Raw genomic sequence first — 14,904 nt, 5'->3', positions numbered from 1 at the left:
TTCCAAACATGCAGCCTTATTCAAAATAACCATAGCATGGTCTGACACCAAGGTGCATAGATCAACCTTTCAGAAAGTAGAACTAGTGGGAATCTGGGAAGTTACCCTTTTCCCTCACAGCAGTGCAATCTTGGAGTGGTACAGCCTAAAACTCCCAGAATGTTCTATCCCTGTAATGCTAAACTTTAGCCAAGGTATGCTTTGCTCTGTTTGTAGTGCAGCCTGCGAGTAAATGAATGGCCTTCACTGATGCTAGAGCATCTCAATGTATATGTGTGCTCACCCTCTCACTCAGAGGTAACATTCACTGAAATGAATGCTGGTGCGTGCCATGCAGACGCCTCCAGTGACCTCTAAAATGCAAATCCCTATGATGGCAGGCTGTCACCTCTCTTGTAGCACTCCACTTGCCAAACATCATCTTTCAATTACTGTTATCCTGCTGTAACAGAAGTGAAATCACAACTACTTAAAATGATTTTTAAACTTTTGGTGCAGATAAAGGTGTGGTTTTGAAACAGATCAATACATTTACAAGCTTAACTCTTAGGTCAAACATGACTTATCTGAAACAAGCAGAACTCAAGTCATATAAATTATTCTTTGTTTGGAACTCTCGAAGTATGCAAGTCAGCTCCAGATATGGCAAAATTACTTCAAATGAGTCAGAAAACAACCTGACCCTGCTGAATACATAGTGTAAACAAAAATAAGCTCATTTAACAATTTTTCATAATAAATATTCAACTTAAATACAGTGTAGATCATGGTACAAGTTCTGCAATTAACACTTTGCATAACAGTTACAATAAGAGATTAGCTCACAGTGCCAACATACATATGCTCATTAACAATTATACAACTTGGCTTTGTATCAAGTGCAAAAAGGCCACTATTTTGGTGGAAGAGGATTCTCTGCAGTGACTGGAGTAACTGCATCGTTGTAAAAGGCATCGATTATTTCATTGTACATCTTCAGTACAACAGGTCTCTTCAATTTCATTGTAGGGCCTACAGCAATTAAAAAACAGAATATCAGATCAAAGAAAACCTGTTACATAACACATTTTCACCCAGAGGGCTAATCAGTTTTGATGTCACTGACATGCAAATGTCTTACAGTAATCTACCCTTTGCCTTAATTTGGAGAAATTATGGTCCTAGATGCTCTACAATAGCTGGAAAATGAACTGGTTAAATAAATCTTGACATTAAGTTACACAAAAGGTAATTAAACTCAAAATGCATGGTGTCTGGCTACAGGAATCAGCCTTTGCACAATTACCCATTCAAAAACATGACCACAAAACAAGCTATTAAGTAAATCTGATAGTAGATTTAGTTACATGAGAAACATCTAAACAGTTTACCAGAAAACTGCTCCTTTGCGTAGAATACATAAAAATTAAAGGCTCACATGCCAGGAGCAGGCGAGAAGAGGTACACACTCATGGCTCCTTTTAAAAAGTGTGCTAGTACAGCACTTTCATATTAAAACACCAAACATGTGCAGTAAATCACTCCAGTATCCTAAGCAGAGGAAGCAAAGGTGGAATAAAAAGTTTGTCCACACAATGTTTTAATCAAGAAATATCACAAATGTCACAAGCAATAACTTGCTTTCATCTGGGGTGATGCAGAATCCAGCCACAGTTGGCAGTGTTTGATCATTCATGCTTCTCTTGTGATCAAGCCACACCAACCACGAGTAAACTGTTGAATGCAAGTTACTGCTGAAATACAACAGGTAGAACTTTGCGTAAAGTGACTTGCTAAACAAAGCAGACATTGAGAGAATGGTTAGAAGACAGACCCAGCTTTTCTTTCAGAAATAAGAGGTCCTTAAAAAGGCAACTCTGTTATAAATCCAGAAACAATGAAAGAATGATCCTGATAGGCAGGGGACATTTCCTTGCAGAAATTGTACAGTTAAGTGACTATATAATAAATCTACATATAAACATCCTACACTAGGATTTATAATTGATATAGATTTTTATGCTGACTGCAGAACACAAAATTTGGTTTATTTCAGCTTCTGCACTGTCTGTCATGCATTTTATATAGGCAAAACCAATAGGTGTCTAAAGGAACGTATCCTTGAACACCTTAGAGGTATAAGAAATAAAAAAAGACAAGTGCTTTAGCAAAACATGTGGAATAAGAAGATAGGAAACGTTTTTAATTTCATGGTTTTAGAAATAATAAATAAGAGGGGAGGTGATATAAGGAATAAGGTAGAGGAAGCAGAACAAAGATGGATTTTATTACGCCAGGCAGATAGGTCTCCTGGATTGAACAATGCTGTTTCCTTGAAACCTTTAAAATCCAGACCACTAAAACATTAAGTAGTATGTATTATTACATAAAATATGTCTGTTATATGTATATTTTATTTAATCTTATGCAGAATATAAGGCAAATTAATGTACTGATGTATGCAATTTTAGTCTATGTCATAGTTCTATATGTGTTTTCATTGGTTGAACCATATTTTAAATACCAATGTTTTAACTGTTTTTATGAGTCTGAAGAAGCGATCAGCTGACTTAGATCGCAAAAACGCTTACTCTTATTTAATAAAGTGATGTGAAACTGCAAGTGAACCATTTCCTCCCTTGACTACTACATCTCAGTTACAACTTTTGGTTTTATAAAGGGCACTACTGTGAAGCTGCAAGTGATTTCCTGACGTGGATTATTCCATTTTTATCTTCAGCTGTGGTCTAACCATTGGTGTTTTCATTTTTTTCAGACCTTGACATTGTTTGCATACTCAAGTTCTGTAGTATGCTGACATAGCATACCAAAAAAAAAAGAACTTTATGAACGTGAGCAAATGTTCTACAGCTTACAACCAACCAGTATTCTTTTACTGTTAACTGTACTAAGACCATCCTTTGTTCTCAACCAGAACAGCTGAACACAAAGGCCGTCTATTACTGAAAGCCAAATATGAAGAAAATGCCAGGTACTTAACCTTACCCCTAATGAACAAAAACTCCAACTATACAGAGTCAAGTCAATCTTATTTACGAGCAGAGAATCACTGTTCATTCATAAGGCAGTACCATCCAATGACACTTCTGATGGCTCTTATGAAGCAAGACAGCACAAGTTATTTTGTCAATTCATTTTCCAAACATCCACTAACTTATTCAGTTATGGGGAATCCCAGTCCTAACCGGACATTAAATGGGTGTAATTTAATGAACACATTCTGGACAGGGCACCAATCCATTAAAAGATATGCATCTACAAACAAATCTACAGGCAGTTTTATATGGTAACCAGCAATTCCTCCAGCAGTATTCGAGATTGAGGAAACCACAGCCACCAATGAAAACCCACCGAGACTTAGGGTAGACTTGAGCCTCATTTAATTTTACTCAGATTCAGTAATTAGCCATGTCACACGTATTAAAGCTCATTTTACCTATCAGAAGCCAGTAAGGTCAAAACCCAACCTCTTAGGCACTGCAACTACTCATCCACTGCACAAACTGACAATGAGAGGCAAGAATGCATTTACAACTACACCATTATAGTAGCTGCTAAATGTTGTTTAACATCTTCCTTCAACCCAAGAAGTGCAGTCTGCAATGAACAGGAAAAAGCTGAACATTAATATTCTGCTACTAGCTATGCCAACCAAATATTGGAATGATTACCATGGTTTTTATTATATAAATGCATCTATTTTATGCAGACCATTTCCAGATCTTAACATCTCAACTCATGTTGAGTATCAACATTTGAAAAAGGAAGCAGTTACAAAGATGAATAGTGGCTGGAAAATCATTCAAGGATTAGGACAAGCCATGCAGCTAGAAGTATAGTACAGTTGTGTACACTTACCATAAATGTAGATGTGTCTTCACAGTTGCAGTCATCACTGTAGGGTTCTTCCTGCCGGCAGGCAGCCCTCGGTTGGCCAGAATCCCAAAGTCTGGGTCCGGCGTCGGCTGTGTACTCACCCTCCCTGACGTCAGAGTGCCAGGGGTACAAAGCTCCCAGCCAACACCATGTTCTCCAGTTTTTCTTGCCCCAGATGTCAGGTGCACAAAAGTGACTGCTAAAAGTAAAACAAAAATGTAACATACAACAAACCCCATAACCTGTAGCAAATACACCTCAGAAGGGTGAAGTAGGAAATCATACCAATAAAAGTATAAGAGGGGATAGGAGGGTGGGTAACCCAGACTGCAACAGTGAAGACACTAACATCTACATTTATGGTAAGTGTACACAACTGTACTATGTTCGTGTTTCATTGTTGCAGTCATCACTGTAGGGTTGAATCCCAAAGCTGAGATAAAGGGTGGTGGTTATTGAGTAGAAGGGGTGGCTAGAAGGCCTTGCAACACTGCAGAAGCAAAGCCTGCCCTAGACTTAGGATAAAGAGGGAGATTATAGTGCTTAGAGAAAGTATGCACTGAACTCCAAGTTGCAGCTTCCAAAATATCTTTGGTAGGTACTCCCCTGAGAAAGGCAGCTGAAGTAGCAGCAGCTCTGGTAGAGGGAGTCCTAACTTTTCCTGGGATTTGCCTTCCATGATGAGAGTAACAAAATGTGATTCCATGAGCAATCCATTTAGAAATGGGCTGTTTTGAAATAGCTTTGCCTTGGGAATTTGCTGCATAAGAAACAAACAGTTCTGTTTTCCTGATATCCTTGGTTCTGCCAAGGTAAAAGCGAAGCTGCCTGTGCACGTCCGAAGAATGCAAGATCCTCTCCTCCTTATTTTGTGGATTAGGGAAAAAGGTTGGCAGGTGAATAGTTTGGTTTAAAGCCACTTTAGAAACCACTTTAGGCATGAAAGTAGGGTTAGTCCTCAAAGAAACCCTGTCTTGATGAAAAATAATGTAAGGTTCCACAGCCATGAGCGCTTGCAACTCCGAGACTCTCCTGGCTGAAGTTAAAGCCAGTAGGATAACAGTCTTCCATGATAAATACTTTATATCAGATGTGGCAGCAGGCTCAAAAGGAGGCAGAGTAAGTTTTTCCAGGATGTAATTGAGATCCCAGGCAAGAATGGGCGGTGTCCTAGGGGGCCTTAAATTCTTTGTTCCTCTGAGACATTGTTTCAGAAGTGGATGTGAAAAAATTGGAGTCTGTATTACAATGTGCAGAGATAGCAGAGGCATGTATTTTTATGGTGGAAAAAGATAAACTCTTATGCAACATCTGTTAGGTAATGTTGAATCAATGGAATATTTGGAATGTGAGGATCTGATTCCTGAGCATGCATCCAGGTGCAAAATCTCTTCCATTTACCTTCATAAGATTTCCTAGTGCTAAGCCTTCTGGCTTCTAAGATAACATCCATGACCTGTTTGGAAAGTGTAGGATTAATCATAGGCCCTGAATACGCCAGGCTGAGAGTTTTGATATGAGTGCGCAGGACCTGGCCGTGGTGTTAAGACAAAAGATTTGGAATCTGAGTTAGAATCCAAGGAGGTTCCTGGGATAGATTTATCAGTGTTGAGTACCAAAATTGTAGAGGCCAATTCGGGGCTAATAAGATCAGCTTTGGTTTGTCCAGTTTTATTTTTAACACCAGCCTTGGTAGAAGAGGTAGTGGTGGAAAGGCATACCTAGAGAGGTTCCTCCAACTGAAAGACAGCATCCACTTTCCATGCTAGCTTGTGATATGTCCTTGTGCAAAAAGTCTGGCAGTTGTGGGGAAATGCAAATAGATCTATAGCCGGGCAGCCCCAAGCTTCTGTAATCATCTTGAATATTTGGGTGTCTAGCATCTGCTCGTGTGGGTCTGACAGGTTCCTGCTCAGGCTGTCTGCCAGAGTGTTTTGTTTCCCTGGCAGGAATTGAGCTTGTAGGTCCACTTTGCAAGCTAGTGCTGTGTTCCATAGAGTCATGGCTAGTCTGCAAAGGGGGTAGGAGTAAGAACCCCCTTGCTTGTTTATGTACCACACATTATTGTGGTGTTGTCTGTCCGTATCAGTAGTTGCCCTGGCTGTAAAAGATCCCTGAAAGCCAAGAGGGCATTCTGCACAGCTAACATCTCTTAAATTGATATGTAGATGCTTCTGATCCTCTGTCCAAAAACCTTGCAGGCCTTTCCCCTGCAATTGGGCTCCCCATGCATAATCAGAGACATCCGTGGTCATCACTTGGTAGGCTGGAGGTAGACTGAAGGCTTTCCCTTTGTTTTGAAGACACGCCATGGCCCACCAATGGAATTCCTTTTGCAGGCAAGGCAAGACAGCACTCACTGTTTCCAAACTGACAATGCTGGGACCATACACTTTTTAGGTACCATTGCATCTTCCTCATATGCAGTCTTGCATATGGTACGAGTAGGATGCAGGAAGCCATGTAACCCAAAGCCTGCAGGAATTTCCTTGCAGTTAGCTGAGACAACCCCAGGCTTTTGAAAGTTGAAGCCAGCTGTAGTTTTTCTGATGTCAGCAATGCCATCTGGGTTGTTGCGTTTAAAAGTGCACCCACGAAAGTTATCTGTTGAGTGGGTGTCAAATTTGACTTTTTTACGTTCACAGTGAATCCCAGGTACTTTAGTAGATTCTGAACAAATTCCAGGCGCTGGAGTAGTGTCCTTGCTGTCTGCTTGAATAAGGCAGTCGTCCAGATAAGGGTAAATTTGAATTCCCCTCGAGTCTGCAGTAAGCTACTACTGGTGCCAGGCACTTGGTAAAGACCCTGGGTGCAGTAGATAAGCCAAAGGGCAACGCAGAGAATTGGTAATGTTTCGAGCCTGCCTTGAACCAGAGGTTTCTTCTGCAATCCTGTCTGATTGGATTTAAAGGATTACCTACACATTCCTATGTCACCATCCATGCATTTTTGTTCAACATTGGCAGGAGCTGCTGCAGAGTAAGCATCTTGAACTTTGGTATATCCAGGAAAGTATTTAAGACTGACAGATCCAGGATGGGTCTCCAAAGTATTTTGCTTTCTGGGAACTAGAAAGTCTTGAATAAAAGCCTTGTCCCGTCTCTGAATTTGGAACCAGTTCTATGGCCCTCATAGCCATGAGGGACCTCACCTGTTTTAACGCCTCTGCCCATTGAGTTTTGGGTAGGTCTGGCCATCCGTTTGGTTTTGGTAAGGTGTGAAAGTGGAATTTGTAACCTCTTAAAACTACATCCAGAACCCACTTGTCTTGGGTTATGCAAGTCCAATTTCGGTGAAAAAGTTTTCCTCCCAGAGGAGCTTCCAGGAGAGGTTCCTGGAGCCATGCAGAAGTTGTCATTAAGCCTGTTTCCTGAAAAGGTTGAGACCTATCTTCTCCACCTCTGGGGGTGGAAGCACTCCACTGTCTAGGTCTATAAGAAGTCTGTGCTTGGGCCCTCCCTCTGGGGCACCTATATCTACCCCTTAGAGGCCTGTCCGAGCTGGGAAAGGACCAATTTTTAGCAGGCCAATTTCTGCTAAATCTAGGAGGCTGAACGTGTAAGAAATCCTTAACAGTTTGCATAGATTTTGCCTTATCCTCCATTTTCTTCAAAACCTCTTCAGCCTTAGACCCAAACAAAACATTATGTTGAACAGGAGCATCCAGTAACTTTGCTTTCACTTGATCAGGCAAATTTTGTTCCTTTAACCAAGCATGCCTTCTAATGACCGTGCCAGTGGCAGCTGCCCTGCAAGAGGCCTCCAAAGCATCAAAACCACAGTTGTAAGGTATGTTTTCCCACCTGCTCAGTAGCATGCATCAAATCATGTAATTCCTTATTGTTGGCACATGCAGAAATGGTACTCATTTTTTGTTTCATAACAGTCAAAAGGTATTGCTGATATTTCAATATATGAAATGTACACTTTTTTGCCCCATCTCTCCAAAGCTCTAGAATCCTTATCTGATGGAATAGGGTTCTTAGCAGTGGCGGCCTTAACACCCTTAGGACCCTGAGAAATGGTTTCTGGATCAGCAGTAGCATTTTTATAAAGAAACTGGTGGGAGTCAGGGACTCTAATATCTATCAGGTTTAGCAGGGGCCGGAGGAAAGGAGTCAGACTCAGAAAAGACATCCACAATATCCAAAATAGGATTATAGCCAGAGGTCTGTGTTGGGGAAGAAGGAAATCCCTAAGCCTTCTCTTAGATTCAGAGTACTCCTGCCCTTCCCAGTGAAAATGTTCCCTCATGTCATGTAAAGTTTCCCCAAAAGAATAATCCTCAGGAGGAGAAGCTGAAGGAATGGATTCCTCAGCATCAGAACCCTCATAAGGAGGGAAAGTATAATCCTGTTCAGAGGAAGACACTGAAGAGATAGATGCCCAGAGGATTCATAATCCAATTCCTGTCTTGGCCTTTTGTCAGGAGGGGGATGTGAACCCCTAATCAGTTAACAAGTCCTCTGCCATTTTAAGCATTTGTTTTTGAGATTTAGGTCCCGGATCAGTGAAGGCCCGGGCTTGAGTTTTCGTTTTAGGAGTCTTTGCCTTTACCTGAAGCTGCGTAGCCCTGAAAACCCCCCTCTGAAGCCGGTACCTGCATAGCGGCTCCGGACCCATCCGAGGGAGCATTATCTGAAGGTCCTACACCTGGGGTATTTGAAGGCCTAGTTAGCTCCTCGTGGGAGTCAGTTTCGGCAAGCGGTTCTGTAATGGCCAACGACAGGGGCTGCGAAAGCGCCTCACTGACGGCCAAACCAGCAGCCTGCTCAGATTGTAAACTGTCGTCTGATTTGGACCTCAGAGGCCTATCCTTATCCTTGCGCCTTTTATGAACTCCGGTAGTCAGAAGCGTGTCCGACATGTTATAAATAAATCGCCTCCCAAAGTAATGAAAGGCAAAATCGTATCTCCTTTTAATAGTACGTTGATTAAATCTAGCACAAAACCGACAACTAGCTACATCGTGGTCAGGGCCTAGACAAGGAATACAGTAAGAGTGAAAATCCTTATGAGGCATTTGCTTCCCACATGAAATACAATTAACTTTTTCTGACATCAGTCTGGAGCAAGAAAAAGTTTCTCCAACGGAGTACTTAGCTTTGAAAAGGAGAATGTCTTCGGTATGAAGCACCAAAAATAACAGGAGACAGCAGACTGGCACTTGCGAACTGCTTCCACTGCGCGGCAAGAAAGACTTGAGAACATGGCGTCAGCTGGGAGCTTTGTACCCGTGGCGCTCTGACGTCAGGGAGGGTGAGTACAGAGCAGACGCTGGACCCAGACTTTGGGATTCTGGGCGACCAAGGGCTGCCTGCCAGCAGGAAAAACCCTACAGTGATGACTGCAACAGTGAAACACGAACATCTCGTTTACGAGCAAGATGGTCAAGGTCTAATGCAGAGAAACAGAGGGTTACAGTGGAACCGTTTAAAACAGAAACAATATGGACTGGTTATTCAATAAAGGTAAGGTTTTACCATTATCTTTTAAATGCATGCATTTAAAAAGGTGCTATCCAGGCAGGTTACAAGCCATTTCTAAATGCAACATAATTATTCTCATTCCTGATGACAGGAGGCCACAGTTTTCAGTTGTAGCTTTAACTACCTTAGGAAAGTACTCTTCAGTATGTACGCAACAATCAGGTTTTCTAGGAAGAAATACCAGAGGAGGTAGTTTTCAAGTTCTAAATGAAAGAATGTCATATGCAGTAACAAGTAGGGATCCCGATTTTGAATCTGCAAGTCTTCCCAACTGCTGTTTGGTGGGTGTTGTTTTGGCTACAGTTAACAGCATACAAGAACTAGCAGCAATACACCAATACCAAATGCTCTGCTAGAGTCAACTATGAGCAAGTTAGATATCTTAACAGGTTTTCAGTTGTGGCAGAAACTTGGGGAATGTCAACTCAAGGTGTTGCCTAAAGTAAACTCAAGTCTAGCCAAAAGCATAGGTATGTCATTTGTGACACAAGTGACTGATGTATTAACGAGGATTATAAAATTCAGAGCCTATGCAAATTTTAGTTATTATTCAGTTCCAACCACACCCCATGATTTGTCTGTGGTTATTGCTAGAATGTAATCCATACCACATGTTGGGGACATTGTCACTGTTGGAACCTGCTTTGGATGAAATTAACTTCAGTAGGAACTGGTCACAAATGTATATGATTTAATCAGTTTGTGTTCAGTGGAAAGTGAAACGGTGAAAGACTACAACCCCTTGTGGGACACTACCTGTTGAGGGGTGCACATGCACAAAAATAGCTAAAGGGCTAGCAGCAAGTTTTTCAGTTTACTACTACTTTAATTATACTTCAGTGTCAGGACTTCCACCAACAGGTTTCGCAACTCTCTGGGATCCATGAGATACCAGTCGTCATGGGAAGCTAGATGCTGTGTATTTGTAGAAACTATAAATTGTTTTATTCTGAAAGTAATGGAACAAAACAGTTAAACACTGCCCAGGAGCTCATAAAATACACTAATCAATGGTAAGCACCATCACAACTGCTTCAGACCATAGAGTATGTAAAAACAATAAAACATTTATAGGGCCATCAATTAACCTCTAGTCAATCATTTCACAGCATTAGTCCCTTCAACTAGGCACTGTAAAATGAAATGGATATATACATCACACAAACCTATCACAAATAAAATGAAACAAGTGAAACACCTAAAATTATAAAATGTATAAAAAATAAACTTCACTATCTAGGTCCCAAGTCCCCTTCCCTTCAGAATAGGTCTCAGAGGGACCTTTTCATTCAGTCCACTCCCCTGATTTGCTCTCAACCTAATCATCCACCTAACGTCTCTAGCTTTGGTGAAATTCCAAGCTACTAAAAATAGTAAAAACAAAAAGAAAACTCCAGCAAAGCTAGAACTTCCAATAAGTGACCTCCCAAACCTCTTGTATCAAAGGCACATGGGATATATGCAAGTGAGCCTTATGAACATTAGGTGCTTCAGCTAATTGACAGTTCTGAATGCCCATGACTTGTTTAGATTTAATGGACAATTTCAGGCCAATAAAGCCAAACTCCACTAGGTGTGGATATGCATATTTCAGCCTTATGACCTCATCGGCACAGCACAAGCAGAGTGTTTGACTAAGCTACTAAAAATACTAATTCACAACATATTTCCATTTTTAGTAGTCAATAGGACACCACTTTGTATCCGGGGAGGGGGGGTGTGATGTCAGGAATTTCACCAAAACTAGAGAAGTTAGGGGGATGATTTGGTTGACAGCAGATCAAAGGAGTGGACTGAATGAGAAGGTCCCTCTGAGACCTAGTCTGAAGGGATGGGGACTTGGGACTTGGGACCTAGATAGTGAAGTTTATTTATTTTTTTTATATATACTTCACATATTTTATACAATTTTTAAGTGTTTCACTTGTAGGTTTAATGTGCGTTACATATATCCATTTTATTTTACAGTGCCTAGCTGAGGAAGGGACGGATGCTGTGAAATGACTGGCTAGAGGTAAACTGTTGTTCCTCTAAATGGTTTATTTTTAAACACTCTATGGTCTGATGAAGCAGTTGTGAAAGCGCTTACTATTGAATAAAGTGCATTTTATGAGCTCATGGGCAGTGTCTCGTTTTTTTTTTGTTCTATTTCTTGCCTGCTGCGCCAACTGTCTATTCATCTCAGCCAAGGTATTTAGTTTTATCTTCTATTCTAAAAGTAGTTGTATTATGCTAAACTTGACCAAACTCCAGGTTCTGAAGCTTGCGGACCTGAGGAGTCTATGCGTTTTGAGAAATCTGTTCCTGTCAAAGGAAGACACCTTAAAGTGCATCTTGCTGCTCGGTACTGTAGCTGGAATTTGTAAAGGAATTTAAGACTGCAAGTGTTAAATCCTTTGTGGAAACCATGTTGTAAATAAGCTCAGATGCTTGTAAAAAATATATACAAGCTGTTCATATACAAACTTTAGTTTAGCTAAGGGGCAGAGCTCAATAATGGGTCCCTTGTCCTTTACAAAGGACCTCTTAGGAAGAGGTGTATAGTTGTACACAAACTGTGGCGGCACTATTCTAGTGATTAGATGTTAAAGATGCATGTTACATTCATCCCTATTATTGAGGCAGCCACAGCAGTTTGAGGTGTAATGACAAGTTTTGCATTTCCTTTCTGAAGTACTTCTGAAACAGAAATGCATAAGACAGCTTTAAAGGGATGGGTATTTTGAGGAAGAAAGGCCTGTTGATTACAGGTACTGGATTCCAGAATGTACTGGAATTGGGAGGGGATGTCACTGGGGGATTTGAAAATGAGATTTCATCTAGCCCTACTGTTCTTGCCCAAGCTTTAAAGGCTGTAACCCAGCAATTTGACCAATAGTTTCCATTAAGGTCTTTAGGTGAAACCATAGCAGTTTAAATTTTGGTTAAGTGGCTAATCTGCAGTCAATTCTTAGTGTTTAGAAGGCAAGTCCAGTTATGTCAGGCTCAGTCCCTGGCTCTCACTTTCCCTTTAAATGAGAAAAGTGAGCCAAATGTGGGCTTCCATTCATTTGGACCCCAAGGGGAAAACACGTATTACTTAAGAGGTTAATATGTCTTTGGTAAATGAAAGGTACATTTATCTACTAAGCTACCCAGACCATTCAAACAAACCTAGTTAGTAAGAGACTTCCACCTAATCTGGAAGTAGAGCGAGAATCAGTAGAATCCTGGGTCTCTAAGGAGTGGATTATGAGGACTGGGCAGCTGCTGGCAAGGAATTAGGACAAGCAAGTGAACACAGACATTACCGGTCAAGGAGCAAAATTGTTAACTATAAATTTTGTCTGGTAGGAGTTTAGAAAAAAGACAAATGGATTTTAGCACACTGTGCTGACAAGTGAAGTCATGCACTGGGAGGACAGGAGATGTACAAAAAACATGCTGGTCAACTGAAAGACCTCAAAGATATCTAAAAATTTAAGGCCTCATCTCCATCCAGTTATCCAAACAGATCACATCAGAGAAGCAAACTACAGTGTGCAAAGATGTACTGGTGTCTGGAGTTTTTCATCAGTTTGACCACAGAGGTCTCAACTAAAAGTCATACTCTGAAACCACATGGGAAGGTAGTCAAGCTTTAAATAGCTAGAAATAGTATTTAATAAGCAATTCCTCTCACTCCAACAGGTTTTAAATAAAGCAAATTTCTTACCCAGCTCTCCTCCAGATAGGGAGAAATCTTTGTCCAGAATTGTCCACTTTTGTATTTTCTGAGCATTTGAACTAGCAGAATCATTCACAACATTGATTCCTTCCTGAATGGCAGTGTAAATTGTTTTGTCTTTACCACCTACAATGTCAGACACCCTTGTGGCTTTACTTCCCAGGTTCTTGCAATATTCAACAGCTTCTGGAGTAAGAATGTCCTCTGGTTCCCCTGTATCTTCATTAATCGTACTCTGAAATTAAGAAAAATGGCTTTGTCAGTATGTTGCTTAACTACAGTATCAAAATTATTAAACGCTACAGCAACAGCAAACAAATACAAACAGTACAAATACCACACTTCCTGGTTAATATTAAGAACAATGTGATAACTGCTTACAAGGAGTGGGCCGATTAGGCTTACATCAGCTGCACAAAGGACAGTTCCCTCATGCTGGTAAGATTCCAAATAGATGGCAAGCAATGTGTGCGCAGAAAAAATGGAAAAAGCTGAATTTTTACAAAATTATTAGGTTCGTAGGAAAGTAATACACTAGCTGTCCTTGCAGGTCATTTTACGCCTAGCCAACTTCCCTTTCTGTAATCAATTAACCTATCCCACTTGGTTAGAGACAGGCCTTACCCATTCCATTCTCAATAACTATATATTACTAAGAATAACTGGGATTATACCACAGATAATTTGAAGGTACCCATACATGGGGTAAAGCATTTAGGAGCTGCCTGTATCAGTAGGACAGGGGCAGTCCTGGGGTAAGTCTCATCCATAGATCCAAATTGCACTTCAATATGGACAGAGATTAGCAGTTCTGTAATAGGGAGTCTTACATAGCAGCAGTATCCTCTGGGAGATGCACCTCTTCCTCCAGACTCTTCTGTTTCAGAACAGGCTTTATCACTAGACAGAATTTCTGTTGCCATTTGTGTGCATGATGCGCAGTAAATCCATCACTATTGGGATGGAAGACGCCTTGTATGCCAGACACAAATCACCTCAGTCTACAGGATAGCAAATATAGTAGCAGGCTTTTGAGACATTCCATGTAGGACATGTTTAGGCATGCATGTCTGTAGTCCATTTGCTGGATGGGTCTAGTCAAGATACATATGGGTGTAGTCAAGATACATGTCAAAGGGGGCATTAGTCTAAGAGTAGTCTGATGGCAGAGTAAAGGAGGACAATGTCATCCCTAGATCTAGAAACAATCCCTTTGTTTATAAGTTATGCACTATAGAAGGACCAACTATGGATACGTTGGTCAAAGTTGGGTCACTGACCAGACAAGCACTCAAAACAGTTTGGGTTAACATAGGGGTGCATTATCAATGTGGTAGTTCCATGGAGTAGTTTACTATGATTTTGGCACAAGTTATTTGGTAAAAAACTAGCCTGCAAGATAGTAAAGTCATCTGAGGATTCAAAGACTGTTCTTAGCTTGCAAACAGCCACCCAGGGCCATTTAGTACACTGACCTTTACATCAGAAAAGCAGAAGACAAACAGAACACGTCCCATGAGAGAACACTGAGGGACTACATATACAGATAACTCCTAATTTGATTTCCTGGGGCCAGTCAGTTGACAATCCATCAGGTGACAGTTTATTCCCAGTTTAATTAGCTTATTTAGCTTTTCTACTATGCCTGAGTGGGGAATTGTATCAAAAGCTTTAGCCAAGTCAAGGTGCACGCTGTGCACCTTTTTGCATTTATCCATTGCTTTGGTGACCTTTTCACAAAACATCTACCAAGATATATTTTATTTTATTTTTTTTTATTTATTATTTGTTGAAAGGCATTGTCCGACCGGACATGCTCATTTTCAGTTGAGG

At 40.8% G+C, this 14,904-nt stretch overlaps 1 protein-coding gene across 1 annotated transcript in view; it reads right to left on the bottom strand.

Moving 5' to 3' along the window:
• Positions 1-582: 582 nt before the first annotated feature.
• The window catches only part of LOC122817693 (long-chain-fatty-acid--CoA ligase ACSBG2-like), a 394,569-nt gene continuing 380,247 nt past the window's right edge, over positions 583-14,904 (bottom strand). Inside the window, exons 14-15 of the mRNA XM_044090763.1 lie at positions 13,060-13,306; positions 583-1,011 (exon numbers count right to left, since the gene is read on the bottom strand). Coding sequence (XP_043946698.1) covers positions 893-1,011; positions 13,060-13,306 — 366 coding nt within the window. The 3' untranslated portion in view covers positions 583-892. The remainder of the gene's footprint in view (positions 1,012-13,059; positions 13,307-14,904) is intronic.

This window comes from Protopterus annectens, chromosome 13.part0 (assembly GCF_019279795.1).
Source record: "Protopterus annectens isolate FY-2018-M chromosome 13.part0, PAN1.0, whole genome shotgun sequence".
Classification (NCBI taxonomy): domain Eukaryota; kingdom Metazoa; phylum Chordata; order Ceratodontiformes; family Protopteridae; genus Protopterus; species Protopterus annectens.
This window is presented reverse-complemented; position numbering and strand designations above follow the sequence as displayed.